The sequence below is a fragment of the Alternaria triticimaculans genome (assembly GCF_023758025.1).
Source record: "Alternaria triticimaculans strain BMP 0046 chromosome Unknown scaffold_18, whole genome shotgun sequence".
NCBI classification, from domain to species: domain Eukaryota; kingdom Fungi; phylum Ascomycota; class Dothideomycetes; order Pleosporales; family Pleosporaceae; genus Alternaria; species Alternaria triticimaculans.
In genome coordinates, this window is record NW_026055975.1 from 470,522 (window position 1) to 493,504 (window position 22,983).

Sequence of the window (22,983 nt, forward strand, 5' to 3'; positions counted from 1 at the left end):
GAGGATCTTGAAGTCGCATGTAAGCGTTGTGAAATTGTTCTTGTTATATATTCTTGTACATTCTTTGGCCTCGTAAACCATCTCAATACTGGGCTTCAGTCCTATTTCGCGCTAGAGCCAGCGTGTGAGCTTCCGTGCTTCCTCCGACTCGAGCTCTTCTTCTCCTTCTCCTTCTTATCCTTCTTTTCTTTCTCAGCCTTCTCGGGCTTCTCTGGCTTCGGGTCCTTTTCAGGCACCTCGGGTGCTACTTCCTGTTGCTCCCGGACCTCCTCGGGCTTACTACCAACCCTTCTTACGGCCCTGACAACGTCGTCTGCTCGCTCGATGGCGACTTCGTGGCCTACACCGTCGAGTACCTTGACCCTGACATTTTCCTCACCCAGTACTGCTCTCGCATCCTCGGTGACTTCGTCGGCGATGATAACGGGGTCCGTTTCGCCGAGGATGAGCCAGACTTCCTTTAGTGGGCCGGCGCGGTTCTCGATGTTTTCGCGGATGACGGCCCATCGCTCTTGTTGATTCTGGATGGGCGCATGACGGATGGTCGATATGAAAGCTGGCACGAACCCCTTGTGGTTTTGTATCTGCCAATCCACGACGGAAGAGACGGTAGAGTGCGGGTTGCCGGGCAAGAGCATTTGGTTGCTGCTCAGATATGTCTTGTCTCCTTCGCTCGCAGTCGTAGTAGTCTCGGCATTCTCTACTGCTTCAGGGTCGCTCTCAACTACTTTGCGTCCTGTCCATAGTTTACTTGCGACAAACTTGCGTACCATCCATTCCGGCATCCAGGAGCTGTTGTAGAGCATTTTGCTGGAAATGGAAATGCGGTTTTTGCGGATGAGCCCACTAGGAGCGACAAGGACGAGCCCGCGGACCAGCGAGGGGAAGTACGATGTGAAGTCTGCAGCGATGGCGCCTCCCAGAGAGTAGCCGACTATGGTGAAATGTGACCAGTGGATGGGCGAAGATTGCAGAGCGAGCAAGATCTGGCTGGTGAAGAGGCTGGAGTCATAGTTGGTTGTGTCCGGGTTAGGGCCATCAGAGTAGCCGCGACCAAAGAGGTCTGTTGATATCGTTAGTATAATTATTCTGTAGCATAGCACGGACTGTCCACGATGCAGTTCGGTAATCGTATCTGCAGTGCACGTGGTTGACCGTTGGTAGGGCTGGCGGGCCCCTTTCCAAAACGGGTAAAGCAAGGAACCCCATGACACAGTCCTGCGCCCGGTTCAACGTGGGGCATGCAGATGTGGCGATCATAGAAGCTGCACAGAAAAACCATGTTCTGAATCTTCAGGAAGACGGTGTTTGGTTTCACGGCTTTAAAACAGCGAAGGAGAAAGTGATGGGGCAAAGACTAGCAGTGACAGCAAGGAGGACCCACCAAAAAGCATGACACGTCGGCCCCTGCCAACCAGTTTGTGTGCCAGGTCAGTCAAGGCAATGCTCGGAGTCGAGATGCCATGGATGAGCAAGACTTTTTCTCCATCTCTGGGGCCGAACTCATACACGCGGATAGTACCCCATGGCGAATCGACATCGCGGGCTCCGGGCAGTGCAGCTGGATGGTATGGAAGTTCTGCAGCGTCCTCGGGAGACAGATCCGGTAGCAGGGAATCCCTGGGAGAAGCAATCGGAGGCCGTCTGGCAGACTTTGAAGATGAAGTCAAAGCCCATAGGATGGATAGTCCGCCAACAGAGGCAGCGCCTATGATGGCATAGCGCTGGACCTTGGGAAGGCGCTCGAAGCGGGACAGCTGGGTGGCGGTGATGTTGGAGACCCTCTGGATGGCAACCTCGGCGGCTTTGGGCTGGGGCTTCTCGCTGGCGAATAAGGAAAACATGGCGATACAGGAATAGATGTAGAGAGTCGGACCCTGAGGCGGTGGAAGAATAAGCTGATCGCCATGGCGCTAAGCGATCGCCGCTTCCGCTGGATGCGCCACATGGAACAGGCCCATTGTTGCCATACCGTATTTCTTTTACAGCTCGGTTCGGATGCCATCGCCTGCCGGGCATGCGGCCGGCCTTACTAGAGACGCTGCCGCATGCATATCACACGAACCTTATCGCGACGTAACGTGAAATAATGCTCCGCGTACCAAGGCCGAGTTGAATTGGCGCTGATCTCGAGGCGGCTAGCCCTGCTGCTGTGGAGTGAGCCAAGTCTGGGAGCGCGTCAGCTCAATCCTCACAGCCACAAGCTGAGCACGGAGACGCTGCGTAGTCGGCCCTGCACTTCTACACATCCTCCCTGCCCACGGCGTTGCTGACCCGGGGACAACCACTGCATTTGACGAACCCCACTGTCTTTTATCTTCTCGCTGACCTTGCATTTCCCTTTCCTTCTCCTCTCCGCCCCTGCGCCATCCCCAAGGAGGGTCGCATGTCTGGTGCCGTCGTTTGCGGACCCCCGAGAACATTCACGCCTACATTTTCGCATATAACAATACTACAATACTAGAGCAGTCGACTGCCATTGAGTCTGAGACCGCAACGAAGCATCCGCGATTGGCTGGGTCCTGTAGCGCATCATGGACGACTGGACGTCGAAACAGCTCCCTGAGCGCCTTCCCTTCTCCAAGAAGCGCCTTCCCAAGAAGGTCATCTTCTCGTGCGTACAACTATGCATGCATAAGAGTAGTAGAAACTGACCAGCACAGATATATTGGCGACTACCTCATCATACTGCAAGACCACCCTCTCCGCGTCACACGACCTCCTTCCCAGCTCGACCCGGCTAACAAAGCCATAGTGTTCTCATGATAACCTTCACCATTGTCGATAAGATCCCGCCCTTCCACCAGCACTTCGCCCTCGAAAACTACACCCTGCACTACCCATTCGCCGAACATGAGCGCGTACCCGTCCCGTGGCTATGCGTCTACGTTATCCTCGCTCCCGCTGCGGTCATCGCACTCTACACCATGGTCATCGATGGGCTCTTCTCACACCAGACGACAATGCCCGCAGGCAGGGCTGGCATCAAGCGCCTATCAGGGAGATATCGATTCAAGGATCGGTTGTGGGAGTTGAACTGTGGCATCCTTGGCCTTGGCCTGAGCATTGGCGCCGCCTTCACCATCACAGGAGCCTTGAAGAACGCGATTGGCAAGCCGCGGCCGGATCTGATCAGTCGCTGCATCGTCGATGAAACCAAGCTCAACCTTGAAAAATACGCATTGCAAACCATCGACATCTGCAAGCAGACCGACAATTACATTCTACAAGATGGCTTCAAGAGCTTCCCCTCTGGGCACAGCAGCGGTATGCAACATAACCGCTCAAATAAAGCATCTACTAACGCCCTCCAGTCTCCTTCGCCGGTCTCTTCTACCTCTCTATCTACCTCGCCGGAAAGCTACACGTTCTCGATGCCAAGGGCGAGGTCTGGAGATCATTCCTCGTCATGGTTCCCGCCCTTGGAGCCGCTCTGATCACAGGAACCCGTATCATGGATGCTCGTCACCACCCATTTGACGTCCTCTCCGGCGCCCTACTCGGCATACTCGTGTCCTGGGGCTCCTACCGCCAATACTTCCCTCCAGTCTCCGAGACATGGCGCAAGGGACGCGCATACCCAATTCGAGCCTGGGGTCAGGCATCGCGCGCACCGCCGCAGCCTACGATCATGGTTGACGATGATGTACAACCGCTGCAGCGCATGGCCAAGCCGGTGGACGAGGAACGCGGAGAGGCGTCTGGTTACTCTTCTACAACGGCAGTGCCTGAAGGTAGCGGTGAACACACGGGCAACGTCTTCCGCCAACAGATCCACAACTCGCAACGCAGACGCCAGGAATCAGGATCGCAGTATGGCGTTGATCGCAGCGATACAGCGGCATCGAGCAACTACCGAACTGGCACAATGGGGTCCACCATGACGTCGAAAGTGCACACGTACCAGAACCAATTGCCAGCTACAAATCCCTTCGCAGTAGATGTTGCGCGCCAACGTCAAATGGACACCTACGATTATTCGTCTTCAGAAGATGACGACAACTACGAGTTGCAAGCAAGGACTGGCGTGTACAACCCAGTATCTGGGAGGTTGACAGACACTGGATACCACCCACCAGTGGGTCTCTCCCCAGTACCCACACCACCGCCTCCAGTCAATACCATCATACCAAACCAGCAGAGGACGATGTCGCCTACGGGAGATTTGGCGGATAGCAGAGGCGCTCCACCAATGCCACCACCACATGCTATAAGTACGGCGCCTCAGCAGATTTGACAGGAAAACGAAAAGCCTTGTTTAGCAGAACGCCCGGAGTTGTTTTCTAGACATGCGATTAAGCATATGTTAGCATGTTAGTGTATTGAATATACGTGTAATCTTCACCCAAGCATGGTCAAGACGTCGCGCATGTGAAGTCTGTTTTACAACTACTAATTCAACAGCCCACATCCCCAAGAAAGAAGCAACAGAGAGATAAGCCTATCCCCTGCGTCTTGTGCTTGGACTCTTGCCCGCGGCATTCGCATACGAAGGCGTAGCACCGCTCGAGACGGCGCGCGCCATTTCCTTCCTGTCAGCCGCGATGGGCTTTTCCAACTTCTTCGACTCCGTCTTCTTGGACGCGGGAGCGTTCCAGTAGTATACGACCTGGCAGAAGAGGATAGCGTTGAGGGCGAAGCCAGCGATGAAGCCGTAGAGGATGAGCGGGTCGTCGACTTCCTGGAGAGTAGTAAAAATTCGAGATAGCGATCCGAGGAGATAATTGACGACCTAATCACCAAATTAGTAAGCCATCTCCTGTAACGTAAAAACATGAAGACTTACAGCAAAAGCGCTCAACTGGCCCGTCCCACCCTCACTCCACACCGTCAGAATCTGAGGCACCTTACTGGCAACACCCAACACACCAGCCGTCGCCTGAAACAAGCTCAACTTCTCATTATCAACCCACTGGTCATTAAACAGCGCCGCGCCCGCCGCCGCCAACCCCCCAATCCATCCGGCAACGCCCACACCCCGTCCACTGTACTTGAGCACCAAACTCGCAATAGCGATATTCTGCACGAGAATAAGCGCCGTCTCCCCATACGTGCTAAACGGGAATCCGTGGCGGACGTTGTACGCAAGGCTAATGAGGTAGCTGCTTGATTCGAGGAGGTAGGATAGGAACGAGAGGCCCTCGGCGGACTGCGAGTTGAGCAGCTTGAGGAGCTGCGGGATCTTGACGATGGAGGAGGCGCCGATGATGCCGATGCCGAGGCCCTTGGAGATGGCGAGTTTGACGCATTCCGTGGCCGTGATGTCGACGTTGTAGATGAGGGTTTTGTAGCATTTGGGGCCGAGGAGCGAGATGCCGACGTCGGCGATGGGTTGGGGCAGGTTGTGCGTTATGGGTTGGATGGCGGATTTGAGGGCGTCCATGGTGGGTGGTTGTGCGCTGGAGGCGACTTGTGTGCGGGTTGTTGGGTTGGGCGGAGAGAGGAGGACACTTTGCGGATACGAGGCGTGAGGGTCTGAACTTTTGGCCTGCACGCACGCTGACGCAAGGCTTGGCACGCGTAGGGGTTCGCGTGTCTAGACAGACACATGGATGGCGCATCGTGTCACATCAGTTGTTACCTTAGCTAATTGCTACATCATACATTACTACTGCCATTACTGCCATTACAACCATTACAATGCTATCCCGCCCTAGTCACGACCGTCGAAATGCGAGAAGAATGCTATGGTATACTACAAAATGGTCCCGTCAAGTAAAAGGTGTCCGAAGACTCGCGAGATGGTAAAAGATCAAAGCGACGGTCCGGTATCTACTTAAAACACGTACTGCAGATATGTCAGCGACGATTCAGTCAAGACGCGATATGTTGGACTTACCGGAATGAACAAATAAGGCACCTGCCTCTCATACTCCTTCCATGCCTCGCCGTACTTCTCCCGGCACTTCTCAATGTCTCTCAGCGCCCTGTGGATAATCATACCCGCAAAGAACACTGAGTAGAACCATGGGAACGGGCTGCTGAAACCAGTGATAAGACCCCAGCTGATTGCGAAGAACAGATCGCACGTGTAGTGAATCTTACGCGCTTTGCCGTACCAGCCGTCAGCCAGAATCTTGTTGCCGTGCGATGTCTGGATGGTCTTGGGGTTCGCGATGCGTCCGTACTTGAAGTAGGGGAAGGTAGTGCGCTCGTCGACAACACCACGCTCCTCTTGACGGAACTGGTTCTTTTGCGAGTTGGTCGTATCCCAGATGTAGTAGACGCCAAGGTAGGCGAGGGTGAGAAGTGCGGTAAACCAGGTCGGGAGTTGGTATTCGGACGGGTGGTGGTTGGCGATGAACAGGGTGCAGTGGCAGTACGACAGAGGTACGCCAGCCATGTTCCAGAAGATGAGCATGAAGCCGAGTTTCTCGTAGTACATATCCCAGGTTGTGATGATCAGGTGTTCTCCCTTTGCGCAGGCGCCGGCATACAGGTAGTGGGCAAAGAGCAGGAAGATGGCTTCTATGGATACGTAGCCATACTGTTCGTACTGCTTCAAGCAGGTCCCGAGCGAAAGGAAGAAGAGGATGAACCATGGAATGCGGACCTCGAGGAACATCTTGAAGTCCAGAATACCGAACAGTCTAGGGTTGAGCTCCGCACCAAGGAAGAAGTCGACAATGGGGTTGTCAGTCATCCGAAGGTCAGCGCCGCGAACGCGAGCTGAGACGTAGGCGATTGTCGAGCAGAGGAAGCCTGAAAGGATGGCTACGCTCATGATGTGGCCGAACTCGTCGATCAGAGTGTACAGCTTGAAGACACCAGTGAAGTGGAGGGTCAACATGATGACAATGCTGGAGTAGAAAGACCACATGGCCGAGCAGTAGTAGTCCAACTGCTTTCCACCAAGATGAGGCAGAGCCTTGCCCTTGCGGTAGACACCCGGCATGAGCATGTAGAAGGCCATCTGCATGAGTCCAAAGAACCAGTAGATCTGCCATGCTTTGTTGTTCGGGAACGCCTCGGTCTTTACCAGATACCACATGTGTCCAAAGAAGTCGCCGTAGCTCTGGCCCGCGGTCGGTGTAGGGAATTTGCCGTCGTAGAAGGTCGCTCCGATCCACATGTAGTACATGAGCGCTGGGAAGCAGATCATCATGCTGCTCATACCAATGGCGCCTCCGAACTCGTGCAGGCCGGACTTGTCCTTTGGCGAGAAGAACTTTTCCGCCTCCATCTTGTAGTCCAGCTCGACGATCTCCTTTTCGCTCTTTGTGCGCCCGTTCGCGTTTCCATTCGTGTGTCCATTCGTGTAGCCGTTGGCGTGTCCGTTTCCGTTGGCATGGCCATTGCTCTTTTCCTCGACCTCATGCTTCACATCGCTGTCGCCAGATCGGAGGGGCTTCAAGAAGTTCTCTGGCTCGGGCGTTGATTCGTATCCGTCGTCGACATCGGACGCAAGCGATTTGCGTTGCGACTTTCTGCGCCCGGGGGTCTCGACAAAGCCAGGACGGTCAGGCTTTCTGCGTTATGCATGTCAGCAACTAATGCACATGTCTGTACAGTATGCACGCGCGACCTGGCATTCACTCACTGGGGCGTCTTGCCGGCCTGCGACCGCGTCACTCGCATTGACATGGCTACTGTAGGTGCGGGTGTGGCGACGCGCTGTTTCAAGGGGTTCAGACTCGAAAAAGATGAAGCCGAATTGTTGGCAAAGATGACAAGATATGAAGTAGAAGAACTGCCGCTGAAAAAGGTACAAATGCCGTCACAGCACGATCATAAAGGCTATGTACACCGCGCGAATCACCAATGGCACAAAAAGCGGCGGTGAAGTCTTTGTGTTTGTTGACAAGTAGTATGAATTCGGGAAGTTGCTCAAGGCTAGGGGTAATTTGCGCCAATCGGAGCGCGTAGGGCCCGAGTCCGTGACATCAACATGGGACGCTACTGGTAAATACGCCCTATACGGATGTAATTTTGCAGTGGAGCGCCTGACGTCGCGACGTGAAGTCTGAGAGAGTGACATGACGTCGTAATCTTTGTAAGTACCCCGAATGCTAAATGATGCTAGAAGTTCCCAGGACCAGCATGTGCTTAGCGAAAGTATAAAGTTCGCTACAATGAAATCTCCCGCCATCCACCGCTACACCAGTCTTCCTGTGTGGTACTTGCATGTCGTCGTATGGGCCGAGTTGCCCACTCTTCTGACGTTGTTGTAGTTGCAAAGACAGATCCAGCAAAACTCAAAACGGCATTTCGAGCCTATGAAAGTCAGCAAGCGGTCATTGACGTCTAAAGCAACGCGAAACTTACACGTCATGTGGTCGCAACCATCGTTCTTCTCAATATTCCATGTACACCCGGGACCGGGACACTTCTTGGTCAGCTTCCCGATCGCTTGAAGACTCGCTTCTTCTTGTGCTCTCTGGTCTCGCTCCTTGCGACCAGAAGATCGATATTCAAACTCCTCGCAAGTTTCCCCTTCATGCCATGTGTTCTCGTGGATAATGCAGACTTTGTGTCCACATGCTACACATGTAAAGATATTGCCTTCGACTCCGCTCATGTGGATCTGACCGGAGTCACACGCTCGACACCATCGGAAGTTGGCTGTGCCATTGTCAGCATTTGAGACCTAAAAGTGCTGTTGCTACGACTTACGATCTTCGCTGAAAGCTGCTCGGGCGATGAATGTGTCGTATTGCTGGAAGATCTCCGGTTGCGCGTATAGCCGGATCTCATGGTATGACAGCACTGTCTCGCATTTGCTCCCTGGACATTTGGCTTCGCGCCAGCTACTGCTTTGAAGCTGCGCGGTTATCCATCCTGAGTAACAGTCCGCACACGTCTCCGGTCGATGATCACATTCAGCAAGAGAGGGTAGGTCGACAACATGAACACTATCGCCACAGACGACGCAATCACGACTCCGCAGATGCGTCCTCTCATCTACGTAGGTGTTCGTCATCTGTGGCGTATCGACCGGCCTTGCGTTGTATTGATGGAAAGGCGATACACCATCAATATCCATAGGCTCTCCATACAGCGCCACATAGTCTTGGATTCGCGCCCTTTCGGGGACAACAACTTTGGGCTCGTCGGGTTCGGGGTCTAGATTGATTGGATGCTCTCGTGTGCCGATGTTGGTAATGGCCCGCCGCAAACTGGCCAATCTTCCACTCTTTTGAGACGGTACCCGAGGAGACGTAGCTCGAGGTGCAGATGATTCAGACTCTTCCGCAACGCGCGACGCTGTGGTTCGATAGGTCGCATCCTCTTCCCGTTGCAGATGCTCAGCTAACAGACGGTCTTGCTCTTCTTGAGCTGCGTAATCTGTATCTCCCCGCGGAAACCTCAACCCGTGTGTACTTCTTGTAGCTTGGATTGGGTTCTGATTTTCGATTTGCGCAACACGAGCTGCAAGGTCAAACTCCGAACCTTCTGAGCTGTCCGAGCTATCGGGTGTTAGCATATCTTCAGAGCCACTGCTCGATGAATCAGGACTTTGACATCGATGGTCAGGCCTCTTTCGTAGAAACCTTGCCTTCCGAGTTCGTCGTCGATTCAGCGACTGTCGTGATAATCCGCCTGACTGGAAGAAGTTTGTGTTTTCGAAATTACCTCCAGGGCGGTTCGAGCCTGCAGTCGCATCAAGTTCACTGTCATCGTCGATCATTATGGGTTCGCTATGTGTCTGGCCCTGACGAGGGCGGTTCACACCCGGCTGTGTCGTTTGTGAACGCGGCTCCTCTCGAAAGCTCGGTAAGATGGGATTTGAGACCGCCATCCTGTTCCATGCTGCTTTGGCGGCTACGGTCTTGGTTGAGGTGGAAGATTGGAGGGGAAGTGAGAAGTTTGTTGCACTACTAGACGTTGACAAGTCGGCAGGTGCGAGTGGCACATTCGGCAGTCGCAGCTTCCCCCACTGCTCGGTGAGTGCGTCTCTCACTGTCAACTGTGGAGGTTCCTTCCTATGTATCCGGGGCACGTGGCCTTGTTCATCCGACTGTAAAGGATCGTACGAAGATGGTTGCGCGGAGATTGGGTATACAAGATGTGGCTCGGGAAGCACAAGCGAGGCGATGCTGAGACTCCTTCCAGGCTGGACAACTTCGCTTTGTTGTGTTTGTGGACGAGTCTTCAGAAGCGATCGTGGGGCGGGCTGTGACGTAATCCGGCGCGTGCGCACGTGGTCAGCCATATGTGGTTCTCGCGCGCAAGACACTGGCAGTGCAACTCGAGGATGATTGGCATTAGGCGTGACGGGAGATGACTCGGTTATCGACTGCTTGGTTCTCCCTTTCTTTGGCTTGAACTTGTGGGAAAGACGTTTCCCGAACGCGAGCTTCGATGGTCGATCCGGCAGGTAAGTCTGAGAGAATCTGGATGATATGTTAGGACTTCATTGTAAACATGCAACATCTCGAGCAAGGTTGTATCGCACTTACTCTGCCATGGTTATGGTTGCTGTGTCTACGCAGAGGTCAAAGCTGGCTCAGCCCTGCAGACGGTTACCTAGGTAGGCTGTGCGCGAAGCACATGTGTAACAGTCTCTTCCGGCCTCCGTAGGGTTGAGAAACTGCAATGGGTTGAGGGGAATTCACGCAGAGTTGAAGGTGCAATATCTGAGAGCGTCAAGGAGTGTGATGAAAGCTGAAACTCAAAGGCTGTATGCGAGAAAGCTCACGAGGCTGGGCTTCGTGTGGCTAGAGATATTTAGGGTCCAATGTGCAAGGCTCAAAGGACCGAAGATTCATTGGAAGGCTTGAATTCAATGATCTCTCCGGTGGTAGTATGCAGCCACTCGCATCTGTACCACGCTTGCCGACCAATTATTAACCAGGGCGCTACCCAACCACTGGTCAACTCACCCAGAAGATAGACCACGATTGCTCAGCCTACTTGCATCCGAAAGCTCTTAAGCCTTCCGGGCGGGCTTCACTGTGCCAACACATACTCCAAAGCCGACACCAGTGCTTCCATCTCCAACAACGCCTGTGTAACGCACCTCGTCCCCATCATTGAGGTAGCGTAGCTCAGATCCATCGCTCAGTTTGCTTGGAGCCTTGCCGTTCTTAGTCAGTTCGAGCAAACATCCATGTTCATGTTCTTGTTCGCCCGACACTGTCCCGCTAGCTACCAGATCTCCCGTGCGGAGTCCACAGCCGCCGATAGTGTGGTGCGCTAACATATGCCTGAAGGTCCAGTACATCGTCTCGAAGCCAACCTTGCAGGTCGTAGTCTGAGTACCGTTTCGGATGATCTGACCTTCAAGCTGGATGTTGTAGTTGATGCTGTTGGGATCGTCCATGAAGGAAGCTACAGGCTCCATACGAGGCGGGGCCGATACCTCATGAGGCTTCAATGCTTCTAGCGTAACGACCCAGGGGGTGATTGAAGTCATGAAATTCTTTCCGTTGAAAGGCCCCAGCGGATTCATCTCTAAGCCTTGGATATCTCTCGCGCTCCAATCGTTCAAGAGAACTAGTCCGAAGATATGGTCATCCGCGTCCTTTGCGTTCAGATACGTTCCAGCTTGAACGGGTTTGCCGATGACTGCCGCGATTTCCATCTCATAGTCCAAGCCTCGTGACGGGCCAAATATGATCTTCTTCTCCGGAACGGTGTAGTCCTCGATGAACTGACCCAGAGGTCTTGTAACGGTTGCGCCTGAGACTGTGATTGAACTCGACCGGCCTGCGTAGCCCACGGGGTATTTCATGAAAGCAGGTGGATAGGCACGAACTCCTTGCACCGCTTCTCCTGCATTCAGAACATGGTTCGCTGAAGCGCTGTAGTCTGTGAAGTCTCCGACACTGACTGGCATGTGGAGCGTAACATCGCTGATGTTCTCTGAACAATTGGCGTGTGACCTGCTCTTGTATGCTTCTTGTATCGCAGAGCGTACTTGACTTTGTATGTCTTTCCCCAGCGCAGCGAATGTGTTCAACTTGGATTCGCGGAAGACGGAGGATAGCGGTGCTGAGATGGTTCTGAGGGAATCATGCTCCGCGAGCTCTGCGAGGAAGATGACCTCGTCGCCGATGCGCGTGGCACACTGTGGTGCAGAGCGCTTCGAGGAGTTTGCGATACCGTATGGGATGTTGTTGACACCGAAGTGCGATGCGTAATTGTCTGCCATTGTGTCGTGAGTCTTAGGTATTCTGGTGTCAAGATTTCGGTCGACTTGTTAGCAAGGAGCGATACACGTTATCCAACTCGCAATACTCAGATTTCAGACTACAGTTACCAACATTAACCCGAACCTAGGCTCGCGAGACATTGTGTAGGTGGGGATTCTCATCTCGGATACAGCTCCTCCACATCCCATCAACTCCTGTAAGCTAATATGTCCGGAGCTGAACACGGCAATGGTCGAGAGTGGAGACTGAGCGTTCCATGGTTATCCGGCTGACGTTGATGCAGCTATTGATCGCGTCCAGTCCAAACTTCGCGGGACAACCTTCAACCTTCGGCCGTACGCGTTCGGTCTAGTACCGAAGTGGGCAAGCGCATCCGTCAATCGATAAGCAGGACACGCGTCATGTTCGCTCTCAAGCAGTGGCAGTACTTGTCGCTTGCTCACATCTCACTCCAACCCGAAGACCTTCGTACGACCCCATCCAACAACTCTATTCAAAACGGTTGGGGAAGCATGTGTGCTATGCAGAACCCCGCACGGGATATACCGAGCCTGCGCCGGCAGATGGCGGATGCAGGGTCTCTGCCCTCCACATCGGGATCCTGTATATGAGTTCACTAGACGGGTTCAGCGCGACGCGTTTGAAATGTTCATGATCATCAGGTCTTGAATCTTCTTTCAAATCACACGAAGTGTCTGTATTCATACACTACAATCAGATAATCTTGACGCTCAGTTACCTCTCTATACCCCCAGATCACCTCCAAAAATGGCCTCCAAACCCCAAATCGCCAATGACCTTCCCAAGGTTAACCGCTTCATCACAACCCACGATCCCACCACCAAGAAAGCCATATTCTCCGATGCGGTCCCTGAAGAAGCCAAAGTCGACCATATTCCCAATGCCGACTTCCGGCTTGGATACGTTACCAAGGGATTTCCCGTCGATCTGAACAAAGACGCCGACCTCGCGGTTTACAAGCCTTACCTCGAGTCATCTCCAGGTCTGGTCGTTGGAGGAGGAACAGTGCTACGCTTTGTAGACGTAGCACCTGGTCATCTTTCACCTATGCATCGCACAGTCTCTCTTGACTACGGTGTCGTGCTGGAAGGTGAGATGGAGTTGGTGCTGGATTCGGGGGAGACAAGGTTGATGAAGAGGGGAGATGTTGCAATTCAGAGGGGCACGATGCACGCTTGGAGAAATACCAGCACTACATCTTGGGGACGCATGATGTATGTTCTACAAGAATGTAAACCAGTGGAGGTCGGTGGTGAGGCCCTGAAGGAGGACTACGGAAACATGCAGGGTGTTCCAGCATCGTCGTAGTCGCAGTACTACTTGTGGAAACATGAAGCCATCGCATCGTCGCGCATATACATCATCTTGCTCTGAGCCGTGCTGTGCCATATGTAGCTTCAACTAAATTTCCTGACATCGTGAGTGCGGCATACGACTGCCTTTGATGGCCTAAGTTGAAATGGCATTGTTAGTACAGGGAGCGAAAGCTCGGCTGACGCCGGCTGATCAATTTTCCCGAGGCAACAAAAAGTGAAAAGCTCGTACGAGTTCAGACGAGGTGCCAGATGTTGGTCTGTAAGGAGGCGTGTTCCACCTGTTCGCGTGTCTGTAATCGTGGAAGGTCAACTTAGGTAACGCGCCAATTGGAAGGTGGCACCTCCACATTCCGAAATGTGCCCCTCGAACACTGCCGCCGCACCTTACCAGCGGCGCGTTGTCGGCACGAGCATCCACTACGCGTCGCAATATGATGTATATATCCAAATGCTGGATGAAGTATGTTTCTTTCTTCCCAAGTACCAAATACGCAAAATGTCTGACCAGCTAGAAGTCAAAGATGCTTACTCGATTGACGAGTCGTCGTTTCCCTACCTGTATGAGCAGAATGTCGCAGTGCCGCTGAAGACATCCTCAAAAGGCATCATTCGATGCAATGTGTACCGGCCGAAGTCCACGAAGGAGGGCACGAAGCTTCCTGTGCTGGTGACGTACGGACCGTATGGAAAGGATATCCACTACAAGGAGTAAGTCAAGATGGACGTTCTCAGCCGTGCAGCAGCTAACATCTCCAGCTTTCACGGAAAGTCGTTCGCCGAAGTCAACCCCGAACATCACTCTGATCACTCAGCATGGGAGACGCCAGACCCAGGTTTCTGGACGAAGCATGACTACATCATCGTGCGCGCCGACGAACGTGGCTTGGGCCAGTCTCCAGGCTTCTTGGACACCATGTCGCGAGGAACAAGCGAGGCTTTCTTCGATGTCGTCGAGTGGGCCGCTGAGCAGCCGTGGTCTTCTGGAAAGGTCGGCCTACTCGGTATCAGCTACTATGCTGGATCCCAGTGGCGTGTGGCAGCGCGCAAGCCCAAGGGACTGGCTGCAGTTATTCCCTGGGAGGGCATGAGCGATTACTACCGTGATCGATGCCGCCATGGAGGTATCTTGAGCAACAAGTTCATCGATTTCTGGTGGTAAGTATCTCCCGCAATCTGCTATACTTCAGATACTAATTTGACTTTCACCAGGAATCGCCAGGTCATCACGAACCAATATGGTCGCCCAGGTCGTGCCGAGCGCAATTGGGGACCGGACACCGTCGATGGTAACCTCTCGGAAGAAGTGCGCGCAAAGAACCGACAAGACCAGACGATCGATACCGCCGCATTCAAGTACCGCGACGAATCATACTATGCAAGCAAAGAGTACGACATGAGCGACATCGAAGTACCGCTGCTCTCGGTCGGCAACTGGGGTGGCATTCTGCTCCATCTCCGCGGAAACATCGAAGGCTACGCACATGCCGGTTCTGAGTTCAAGTACCTACGGATGATCACGGGAAGGCACGACTTGCCGTTCTACTACAAGGAGGAAGTGGAGATACAACGAAGCTTCCTCGATGCTTTCCTCAAGGGCGATGACAGAGTTGGGTGGTCTGTCAAGGGCAAGCTTCCTCCTGTTGACATGGTACTGCGTAAAGGCGACATTGGCTTCAACGACGCCGAGAAAGAAAAGGTGTACGAACGACGAACGGAAAACGAGTGGCCCATTGCACGAACACGTTATTCGAAGTTCTACCTTACGCCATCCCAGACTTTGACGCAAGTCCAGCCCATCACCAACAGGCCACAGAAGCTGTCATACGAGGCGCTTGGCACCCTCGACAACCCCAAGCTTCTCCAGTTCACCACTGCGCCATTCGAGGAAGAGACTGAGATTACCGGCCACATCGTCGCACACCTGAACGTCTCCCTCTCAGCACACTCCAACGGTGTAACGCCATCCGACATCGACCTCTTCCTCACACTACGCTACATCTCGCCAGAAGGCAAGGAAGTCTACTACACCGGCACAGCAGGCGACCCTATCCCCCTCGCCAAGGGCTGGCTGCGCGTCAGCTTCCGCAAGACCAACCCAGACCACCCCAAGCACCGCGAATACCTCCCATGGAGAGATTACTTCAGCACCGACGTCCAGCCCGTCATACCCGGCGACGTATATGCCGTGGATGTGGAGGTCTGGCCGACCAACGTCATCGTTGAGAAGGGTGGCAAGATTGTGTTCGAGATTAGCAGCGGTGATACACAAGGTAGTGGTATCTTCCAACACAACCATCCTGAGGACAGGAGCGAGGAGAAGTTTGCGGGATGGAATCATTTGCACTTTAGCGAGAAGGCTGTGAACTATGTCACTCTGCCGATTGTACCGCCTAAATAGATCAGTAAATATGTTGTTGGAATGAAAGTTCAAATCTCGTTACATGAACTTGTCTCTACCGTTACCGCAATATCATGTGTTCGTCCTACGTCGCATAAGCACAAACATACGCGGAACACCAACGATGAGGAACAGCGTTGATTCAAGTCTTCAAGCATGACAGTAGGTGGAATCGCAAATTCGTTGGGAGTGACGATGTTGTGTGACGGTCATAAATGCGACAAGAAGTGAATTGGATATATATAGTACTCAAAATTTCTACTCCCATCTTCCGACAGTGAACTGGCTGTTGCACATATTAACCAACTCCCAGTCCTCAGCCCCAAGCACACACTCGTCGCCATCCCTCTTGCTCCCGTCAACAACCCCAGCCACAAAGCACGCCGCCATATAGTGATCGTCGGTGGCATGCGCATCCCTGAACATGGGATGTTTCATCAACCTTGTAATACCACGAGTCAGACTACCCTTCTTCGCATCCTTCCGACAGCAGCGAACGAAGACGTCTTCGACACTCTGGCGGAACTCCAGCATCGGAGCCTCTGGTGGGTAGGGCTGGGCAAAGTTGTCCGAGTATCTCAACATCTGTGCCCAGTGATTTCTGTATAGATTGTGTACCGCGCCACCTGTCCCGATGATCAGGTAGCCCTCGTCGCGGAACTTGGCCAAGATGTTACCCACACGCGCATGCAGATGTGGGTCGAATCGTGAGTTCATACTGATGATCGTTGTTGGAGGGCATTTCTCAGGAAACATCCTAATGAGAATCAAGTATGTGTCGTGGATCCAGTCAAAGGTCTCATTCGGTCGCGCATCGATGCCCTTTTCTCTCAGCGCTGCTATGCACTTCTTTCCGCTCTCGAGATCGGGGACGAGCTCGTAGTCTTTGTATTTGCGGGGGTGAACGTATGCGACGGGGGATTTGATGGGCTTGGGGTTCATGGCTACGTCGATGCGGTTTACGCCGCGAGCGTCCCAATGCGCGCCCATCATAATCACGCCTTTGAAGCCGTGGGAGAGGGCTTCGTCGCCGCAGGCTTTCCAATAGGTGGCGGATTGGGACTCCTCGCCCAGCATCATTGTTGAGCCATGGGAGAAGAAGTGTACGGGTGGCGCCATTGCGGTGTGTTGTTTCAGCCGAAGACTGAGTTGGAAGGGATGACCAAGATAGTAGAAGATCAGGTTAGATGTCCGTGTCGCGAGGTTGTGGCGGACTTGTCGCGATATTGATATCACACGGCCAAATTGTCAAACGTCGTGTCCAACACGCGGCTTCACTGGAAGCTTTACCCATTATGATCAACGCTGTATAGGCAGTCCCAGGTGCTTACGGCGGCAAAAGTCGTGATGTGGGGAGGGTTGGAGGAGAGGCCGAGCGTCTAGCCGAGGGGAAGAAGGCACGCCCGTGTCCTGTCGATCTCCGCATTCCTCTCCACCCACAACCTTATCTCCAGCTTCCCTCCACTTTCCTCTGTCCCTCCGTCCCGATGCCATCGTTCTTCGAAGCCACCCGATAGCACCTCAGCATGCAGACTGCCCCGACATCAGCAAATGTCCAGCTAGCCAGTGCAGAAGCCGAACCACCACGCCTATTCCAGTGTAGCACCTGCAAACGGTCCTTCACGAGAGCGGATCACCTTACGAGGCACGTGAGGGCGCGTAAGTGCTTTTAGAATTAGTGAACAATGTGGTCCGTCAGCCGTGTGCCTGACTACTTGCAATTGAAGCTAGTTGGCCGTCATAATGGCGTCAGACGCGTTCGCGTCGTTGACTCGCGCCGAAAGAACTGCTTTTTCGCGTCTTGAGCATCTTGTTCGCATATGATGTTCATCATGTCCCATTCGCCATGCTAATCCAGCACTGACAGATACGAAATCTAAGCCTTACATCTGCCCCGTGTGTTCTAAAGGCTTTGCGCGAATGTGAGTGCTTTATTGCATGCAAAAAGTTATACTCCGCTGATTTGTTACAGAGATCTACTCAAAAGACATGTAACAAATCACGACACAGAGCCTGCAAGCAAGCGACAAAAGCGCGAGATCGCTCGCGATACCAGAGTCGTTCAGGCCTGCGAAGCTTGCTCCCAAAGCCATCTCCGCTGCGAAGACGAGAAGCCATGCAGTCGATGCAAGAAGAAGAAGATACCCTGCCGGGTACCTGAAGTCCCGGTTACAGACGAAAACGACATACATGAGATTGATGCAGTTCATGCGGCGCAGGATCTGCTCGATTTGTCGAATGGCTTCGATTACCCCTCATCGCTGCCGGCTCACGGCGGCAGCGTCAATACATCTGCATCCACGACCTCAGAGACTCCAGAACCTTTTCACAACCACGCGACCCTAGTCGTTACCGACGCGAATACAATGCACCGACACTCCGTAGCTTCAGGCGACCTCGAGACAAGGACAGCAGGTATGGGCGACATGCAGCCGCCACCGCCCAACAACGGCGGCGGCCTTGTCGCGATGAACCAGAACTACGAAGACCCGAGCGCATCTATGCCTTTCTTCGATAATTCGATTGCGCACTTTGACAACACGCCAGGGCACAATCCCTTCTTGCCAGACTATTTCCGCAGCATGCCCCCATTTGAAGCGTTCCTGTCTGGCCAGGCAACTCCACGCGGTATCATGGACCTCAGTTTCGATCTAGATGTTGGCTTGACCGACCTTGATCTCGGTCTCCTTGATCAATACAACTTCCAGGTCCCGTTCGCTGCTGATACACCATCTACGGACGCCCATGGCGCTGAGCAACCCGTACCCGAGACTGATACGGCTCCTGTGAGGGCGGAAGCATTCAAGCAGAGCATCTGGCGTTATCTCCCCCAACGGTCCAGGAACCCCACTGCGGAACAAGTCAACTTGGCTGTACCGGATACAGAAAAGGACGGTTATAGACGTTCCAACTTCACACACCGCCGCGTCGTGGCAGAGAAGTATGTTTAGCTCCGCGATTATGGCGTACAATAGATATATACTGACGTTCCTTCTAGACTACCACGTGCCAGCCGCGACCGGTTGATGGCTTTGGTTCTCGACACCTGTAGCCGAGAGAACGTCAAACGTATTGCATCGGCATTTCCTAGTATGGAACTACTGGACGGTCTGATCCAGTATTTCCTCTCATCGCCATCGATAGACGCGCCAACGTGGTTTCACCTTCCTACCTTTTCACCTTCGAAGTTGAATCCGGAGTTGCTTGCTTCTGTCGCGTCTGCTGGAGCTGCCACTCTTCCTGACATATCCTTGCGAAAGCTGGGCTACGCTCTGCATGAGGCTTCCAGGTTAGGGCAGTCTAAATCATTTGAAGAGGACAACACAGCCATTAGGGATCTTCAACACTTGCAGACGTTCCTGCTGCAACTCAAAGTTGGTATGTGGAGTGGCATCAGCCGGAAGATGGAGATTGCGGAGAGCTTTCTCCAGCCGCTGATGACGATGCTTCGTCGTGGTGGTCGCTTTCGTCGTTCGACTTGGAAAGAGATCAGTCCGTCTCCTGACGATCAGGGCTCTGTTTTGGAAGATAAATGGCTGAGTTGGGTCAACCAAGAGTCCTTTCTTCGCTTGGTTCATCGCGCCTTCGAATTCGATCGGCAGTCGTCGATGGCATTGCTTAAGCCACCACTGCTTTCCTACGCGGAGATGCAACTACCCTTGCCGAGTCCGAACTCATTATGGCAGGCCAAATCCGCTGCAAACTGGAAAATGGCGTACCTGAATGACGCATCGGCAACTGCGAAGCGACCATCAGCGACCGAATGCCTACTCGATCTGGAGCACCTCACTCAACACGACTATGCCAATTCGACTTATCTGTACCTGATGTGGGGTCCAATATGGGAATATCGTCAGATGTGCGCCTTGACATCTAGGTCACAGTCGCTGTCAACCAACAGCCTCATTCTGTCGTCGCGCTACCAAGAGCTCACAAAGCAGCTGGAAGATTTCAGGCTCAGCACACCTCCCATGACTAAGAGCGTTGAGATAACACTGGAGATGTTGCTAGTTCATCTCAACGCACCTCTCGATGACATTCAGCTCTTCGCGGGTATTGAAGGGCAAGAAGAAGCACGCAGCGCGTACCCTGGTCTTCGAGACTGGGCAAAGACTCCCTCAGCGCGTCAAGCACTGTGGCACGCTGGCCAGATCTTGCGCGCCGCTGAGGTGCTACCAAAAGCTCTGCTTAGTAACTTCAACGCCATTGCTGTCTATCATGCGGGGCTTATACTATGGGTCTACGGCTTTCTCAGACGATCTGTAACAACGGAACAGATTGATACGGCTGTTGTGCTCAACGGGGACGACTCGTTGAGCGCCCGCAAATTCATCACTCTGGATCGCGGTATACCAGCGATCAAGAACTCCGGATCACAACATCCTACCCACTTGAGCGATGTTTGTGGAGTCATGGACGGTTTGACGCAACTGCTTCGAGCGCATCATGACGCGTCAGAACCTTCTCCGCCGCTGGTCGGCAACTTGGTGCAACTGCTGGAAGGCCTGCGATCTGCCATCAAATGAGCAAGTCAGCATGTATGATGGTAATTTAAACTCGCGCATGTACGACTATATGTAGGATTTCATGAAGCGCCGGCGCATTGCTATACTTCATCAACATTTGGTAATAGTCATATCTCATCTATGAGATGTTCGGTCTAATTCAACGCCCGAGAGCCAGCCCATGCGAATGGATGACTCCCGCTTCAAGCCTGTGAATAGCGATCAAGACCATCAATCCTTGGTGCCGACCTCGAGCCCAGCGCTCTGGATGGTTCTTACGCACGTAAATGCCCATGCTTGCTCATCACGCCAAGACAATACTGTCACTTGCAGCAAAGCCGCGCACGTTCCCCATCCTTACTCCACATGCCAATGCATCTCGCTGCATCCTTCCACCGCACAGCCGGAAAAGGTCAGATCCAAGGATTCCAAACTCGATCTCGCGCCGTCATGTTAGCTTCTCCCTTGCACAATCCGCTGCAACTAGCTTTCTCCAGATGCAAACCCCGCAAATCTTGGCCGTATCCAGATGGTCTTGGTCGCCTCCACATTCCGAGTTACCCCAGACTGGGGATGCGACGGAGTCCAAGCGTCCAATGAGATTGTTGTGAGGCGCTATGAAGCCTGTCTGATTTGTCGACGGCGAGATGCCAGGCGTAACACACCGACGTGCCTTGCAAAGGCGTGTTGTTCAACGGTTCGACCGTGCGGTCTATTTAGATTGGAGGACTATGGCCGCAAACACCACTGTTGTTGGATACCGCTGGTCGTTGGCATCGTATAATCATCTCCGCGGTTTTCTTGCTCGGCTAGAATCATCACATTTTACTGATTCATCGCGATGACTTCTCTAAAGCAGGCGTTCAGCATCTCGAAAGAGGAGGTGAAGAATGCCCGACCGCCAGGAACCGCAACGCTCGTTGGTAAGATGTCACCAACTCCCCTAAACGTCTTTCTTGCTAACGAAGCTACCATCAGAACATCTCGAATGGACAGCGTCGCAAACAAACCACGATGAAATCCGCCTCGTACCTCAGCCATCCGCCGACCCAGCGGATCCTCTCAATCTGCCCATGTGGCGCAAGCTCGCAGTCCTGGCTGTCATGTCGATACATCCGTTCGTTGTGAATTTCACGAGTGCCTCCATTTCGAGTGCATTGCCCATCTACGCGTCCACGGGCGTGTTCGGCTTTCCGCCAAAGACATTTTCGCAGTTGACGTACTTCATCGCGTGCAACATTCTCATGCTGGGCGCGTCGAACTTGTGGTGGGTGCCGCTGGCGAACACGTTCGGTCGCCGCCCGGTTGTGCTGGGCAGCTTGTTGCTCCTGATTTTCTCGAGTATGTGGGCTGGTCTTGCGACTAGCTTCAACAGTCTGGTGGCTGCGAGGATCTTCATGGGTATCGGGGGTGGGCCGGCTGATGCTGTGAGCCCGGATGTTGTTGGTGAGATCTTCTTTGTGCATCAGCGTGGACGTGCTTTGGTAAGTCTTCTTTTCCACATCTTTCGAGTAGACTGGCACTAACAGAACGTCCATAGGCCATATACACGGTCATGTTGTCCTTCGGCTCCCTCGTAGGCGCCGTTGCGGGTGGCTATATCGTCGCCGACATGGGCCTTTCCTGGCTCCACTGGATGAACGTGCTCCTTTCCGCCATCACATTCGTCCTATGCCTCTTCTTCCAAGCCGAAACCCTCTACGACCGCAAATCCACCACCGTCACCTTCTCCGACGACCCCGACAAGCAAACCGTTGAGACCAAAGAGAGAGTCGTCGTCGCAGATGCCGCTTCCCCGTCTTCTTACCCGTCTTACTCATACGCTAAGTCTCTTCGACTCTGGTCCTACCGCCCTGGCCTCGTGCAAAACTTTCTCGCTCCATACAAGACTCTCAGACTACCAGGTGTTTGGCTAGTATCAGGATGGTACGCCGGACTCGTCGGTCTCATCGTCACCATGTCGAGTGTAGGCCCGCAACTCGTTGCCGCGCCGCCTTATCTGTGGGGAAAGAACGTCGGACTCATCAACATCGGCGGTATCTTTGGCGCTCTTCTCGGATGCGTAAGTTCCTATAACCCTACCATCAGCGTTAGCGTTTACTAATACATTACCTCTAGGTCTACACCTACCTCATCGCCGACTTCGCAACCAAGCGTCTCGCAAAGAAAGACCTCCACGGCTTCTCGGAACCTGAATCCCGTCTTGTCACCGCACTGCCCGCACTTGCCCTCGCCACAATCGGCGCTCTTATCTTCGGTTTCGTAGCGCAGAACCCTTCGCCTACCGGGTGGGTTGGTCTGCAATTCGGATTCGGACTCGTCGCTCTGGGGCTCATGCAAGCGCCCTCCGTTGGCTTCAACTACTTGATTGAATCCTACGGGGTGCTTGCTGGAGACTGCTTCGTTGCTGTTACGTGTGTGCGTGCTATTATTAGTTTCGCATGGACGTTCTTTGTGGGCGAATGGGTTACGCATCAGGGTGCTGCGGAGCCGTTTGGCATCTTCGGTATGCTGATGGGTGTGTTTGGGTTGTTGACGATTCCCATGTTGATCTGGGGGAAGCGGTTGAGGATCTGGACTGCTAAGTGGGTTCCCGAGGGTGCGGGCTTGTAGTGAGATATGCGGACCTGGGGTAATTATTGCTGAGT

General features: G+C 53.4%; 10 protein-coding genes across 10 annotated transcripts; 5 read left to right on the plus strand and 5 right to left on the minus strand.

The window, feature by feature from the left end:
• Positions 1-101: 101 nt before the first annotated feature.
• J4E78_009113 (uncharacterized protein) lies at positions 102-1,844 on the minus strand (the record flags this gene model as incomplete). The annotated part of the gene is made up of 2 exons (XM_049369707.1): positions 102-1,063; positions 1,385-1,844. 2 exons carry the CDS (start codon positions 1,842-1,844, stop codon positions 102-104), a joined length of 1,422 nt encoding a protein of 473 aa, XP_049218668.1.
• A 690-nt stretch (positions 1,845-2,534) lies between these two features.
• On the plus strand, positions 2,535-4,237 carry J4E78_009114 (uncharacterized protein; the record flags this gene model as incomplete). Its single annotated transcript, XM_049369708.1, has 4 exons — positions 2,535-2,614; positions 2,664-2,690; positions 2,756-3,267; positions 3,315-4,237. The coding sequence occupies 4 exons, from the start codon at positions 2,535-2,537 to the stop codon at positions 4,235-4,237; spliced, it is 1,542 nt and encodes a 513-aa protein (XP_049218669.1).
• Positions 4,238-4,441: 204 nt separating this feature from the next.
• J4E78_009115 (uncharacterized protein) lies at positions 4,442-5,383 on the minus strand (the record flags this gene model as incomplete). The annotated part of the gene is made up of 2 exons (XM_049369709.1): positions 4,442-4,732; positions 4,787-5,383. 2 exons carry the CDS (start codon positions 5,381-5,383, stop codon positions 4,442-4,444), a joined length of 888 nt encoding a protein of 295 aa, XP_049218670.1.
• A 393-nt stretch (positions 5,384-5,776) lies between these two features.
• J4E78_009116 (uncharacterized protein) lies at positions 5,777-7,584 on the minus strand (the record flags this gene model as incomplete). The annotated part of the gene is made up of 3 exons (XM_049369710.1): positions 5,777-5,788; positions 5,840-7,469; positions 7,541-7,584. 3 exons carry the CDS (start codon positions 7,582-7,584, stop codon positions 5,777-5,779), a joined length of 1,686 nt encoding a protein of 561 aa, XP_049218671.1.
• Positions 7,585-10,870: 3,286 nt separating this feature from the next.
• Positions 10,871-12,094, minus strand: J4E78_009117 (uncharacterized protein; the record flags this gene model as incomplete). The annotated part of the gene is made up of 1 exon (XM_049369711.1): positions 10,871-12,094. One exon carries the CDS (start codon positions 12,092-12,094, stop codon positions 10,871-10,873), a length of 1,224 nt encoding a protein of 407 aa, XP_049218672.1.
• A 769-nt stretch (positions 12,095-12,863) lies between these two features.
• Positions 12,864-13,424, plus strand: J4E78_009118 (uncharacterized protein; the record flags this gene model as incomplete). The annotated part of the gene is made up of 1 exon (XM_049369712.1): positions 12,864-13,424. The coding sequence occupies one exon, from the start codon at positions 12,864-12,866 to the stop codon at positions 13,422-13,424; it is 561 nt and encodes a 186-aa protein (XP_049218673.1).
• Positions 13,425-13,928: 504 nt separating this feature from the next.
• Positions 13,929-15,830, plus strand: J4E78_009119 (uncharacterized protein; the record flags this gene model as incomplete). The annotated part of the gene is made up of 3 exons (XM_049369713.1): positions 13,929-14,140; positions 14,189-14,587; positions 14,642-15,830. 3 exons carry the CDS (start codon positions 13,929-13,931, stop codon positions 15,828-15,830), a joined length of 1,800 nt encoding a protein of 599 aa, XP_049218674.1.
• A 258-nt stretch (positions 15,831-16,088) lies between these two features.
• On the minus strand, positions 16,089-16,949 carry J4E78_009120 (uncharacterized protein; the record flags this gene model as incomplete). Its single annotated transcript, XM_049369714.1, has 1 exon — positions 16,089-16,949. One exon carries the CDS (start codon positions 16,947-16,949, stop codon positions 16,089-16,091), a length of 861 nt encoding a protein of 286 aa, XP_049218675.1.
• A 624-nt stretch (positions 16,950-17,573) lies between these two features.
• J4E78_009121 (uncharacterized protein) lies at positions 17,574-20,356 on the plus strand (the record flags this gene model as incomplete). Its single annotated transcript, XM_049369715.1, has 3 exons — positions 17,574-17,578; positions 17,803-18,771; positions 18,883-20,356. The coding sequence occupies 3 exons, from the start codon at positions 17,574-17,576 to the stop codon at positions 20,354-20,356; spliced, it is 2,448 nt and encodes an 815-aa protein (XP_049218676.1).
• An 820-nt stretch (positions 20,357-21,176) lies between these two features.
• J4E78_009122 (uncharacterized protein) lies at positions 21,177-22,948 on the plus strand (the record flags this gene model as incomplete). The annotated part of the gene is made up of 4 exons (XM_049369716.1): positions 21,177-21,258; positions 21,314-21,819; positions 21,876-22,397; positions 22,454-22,948. The coding sequence occupies 4 exons, from the start codon at positions 21,177-21,179 to the stop codon at positions 22,946-22,948; spliced, it is 1,605 nt and encodes a 534-aa protein (XP_049218677.1).
• Positions 22,949-22,983: the final 35 nt, after the last annotated feature.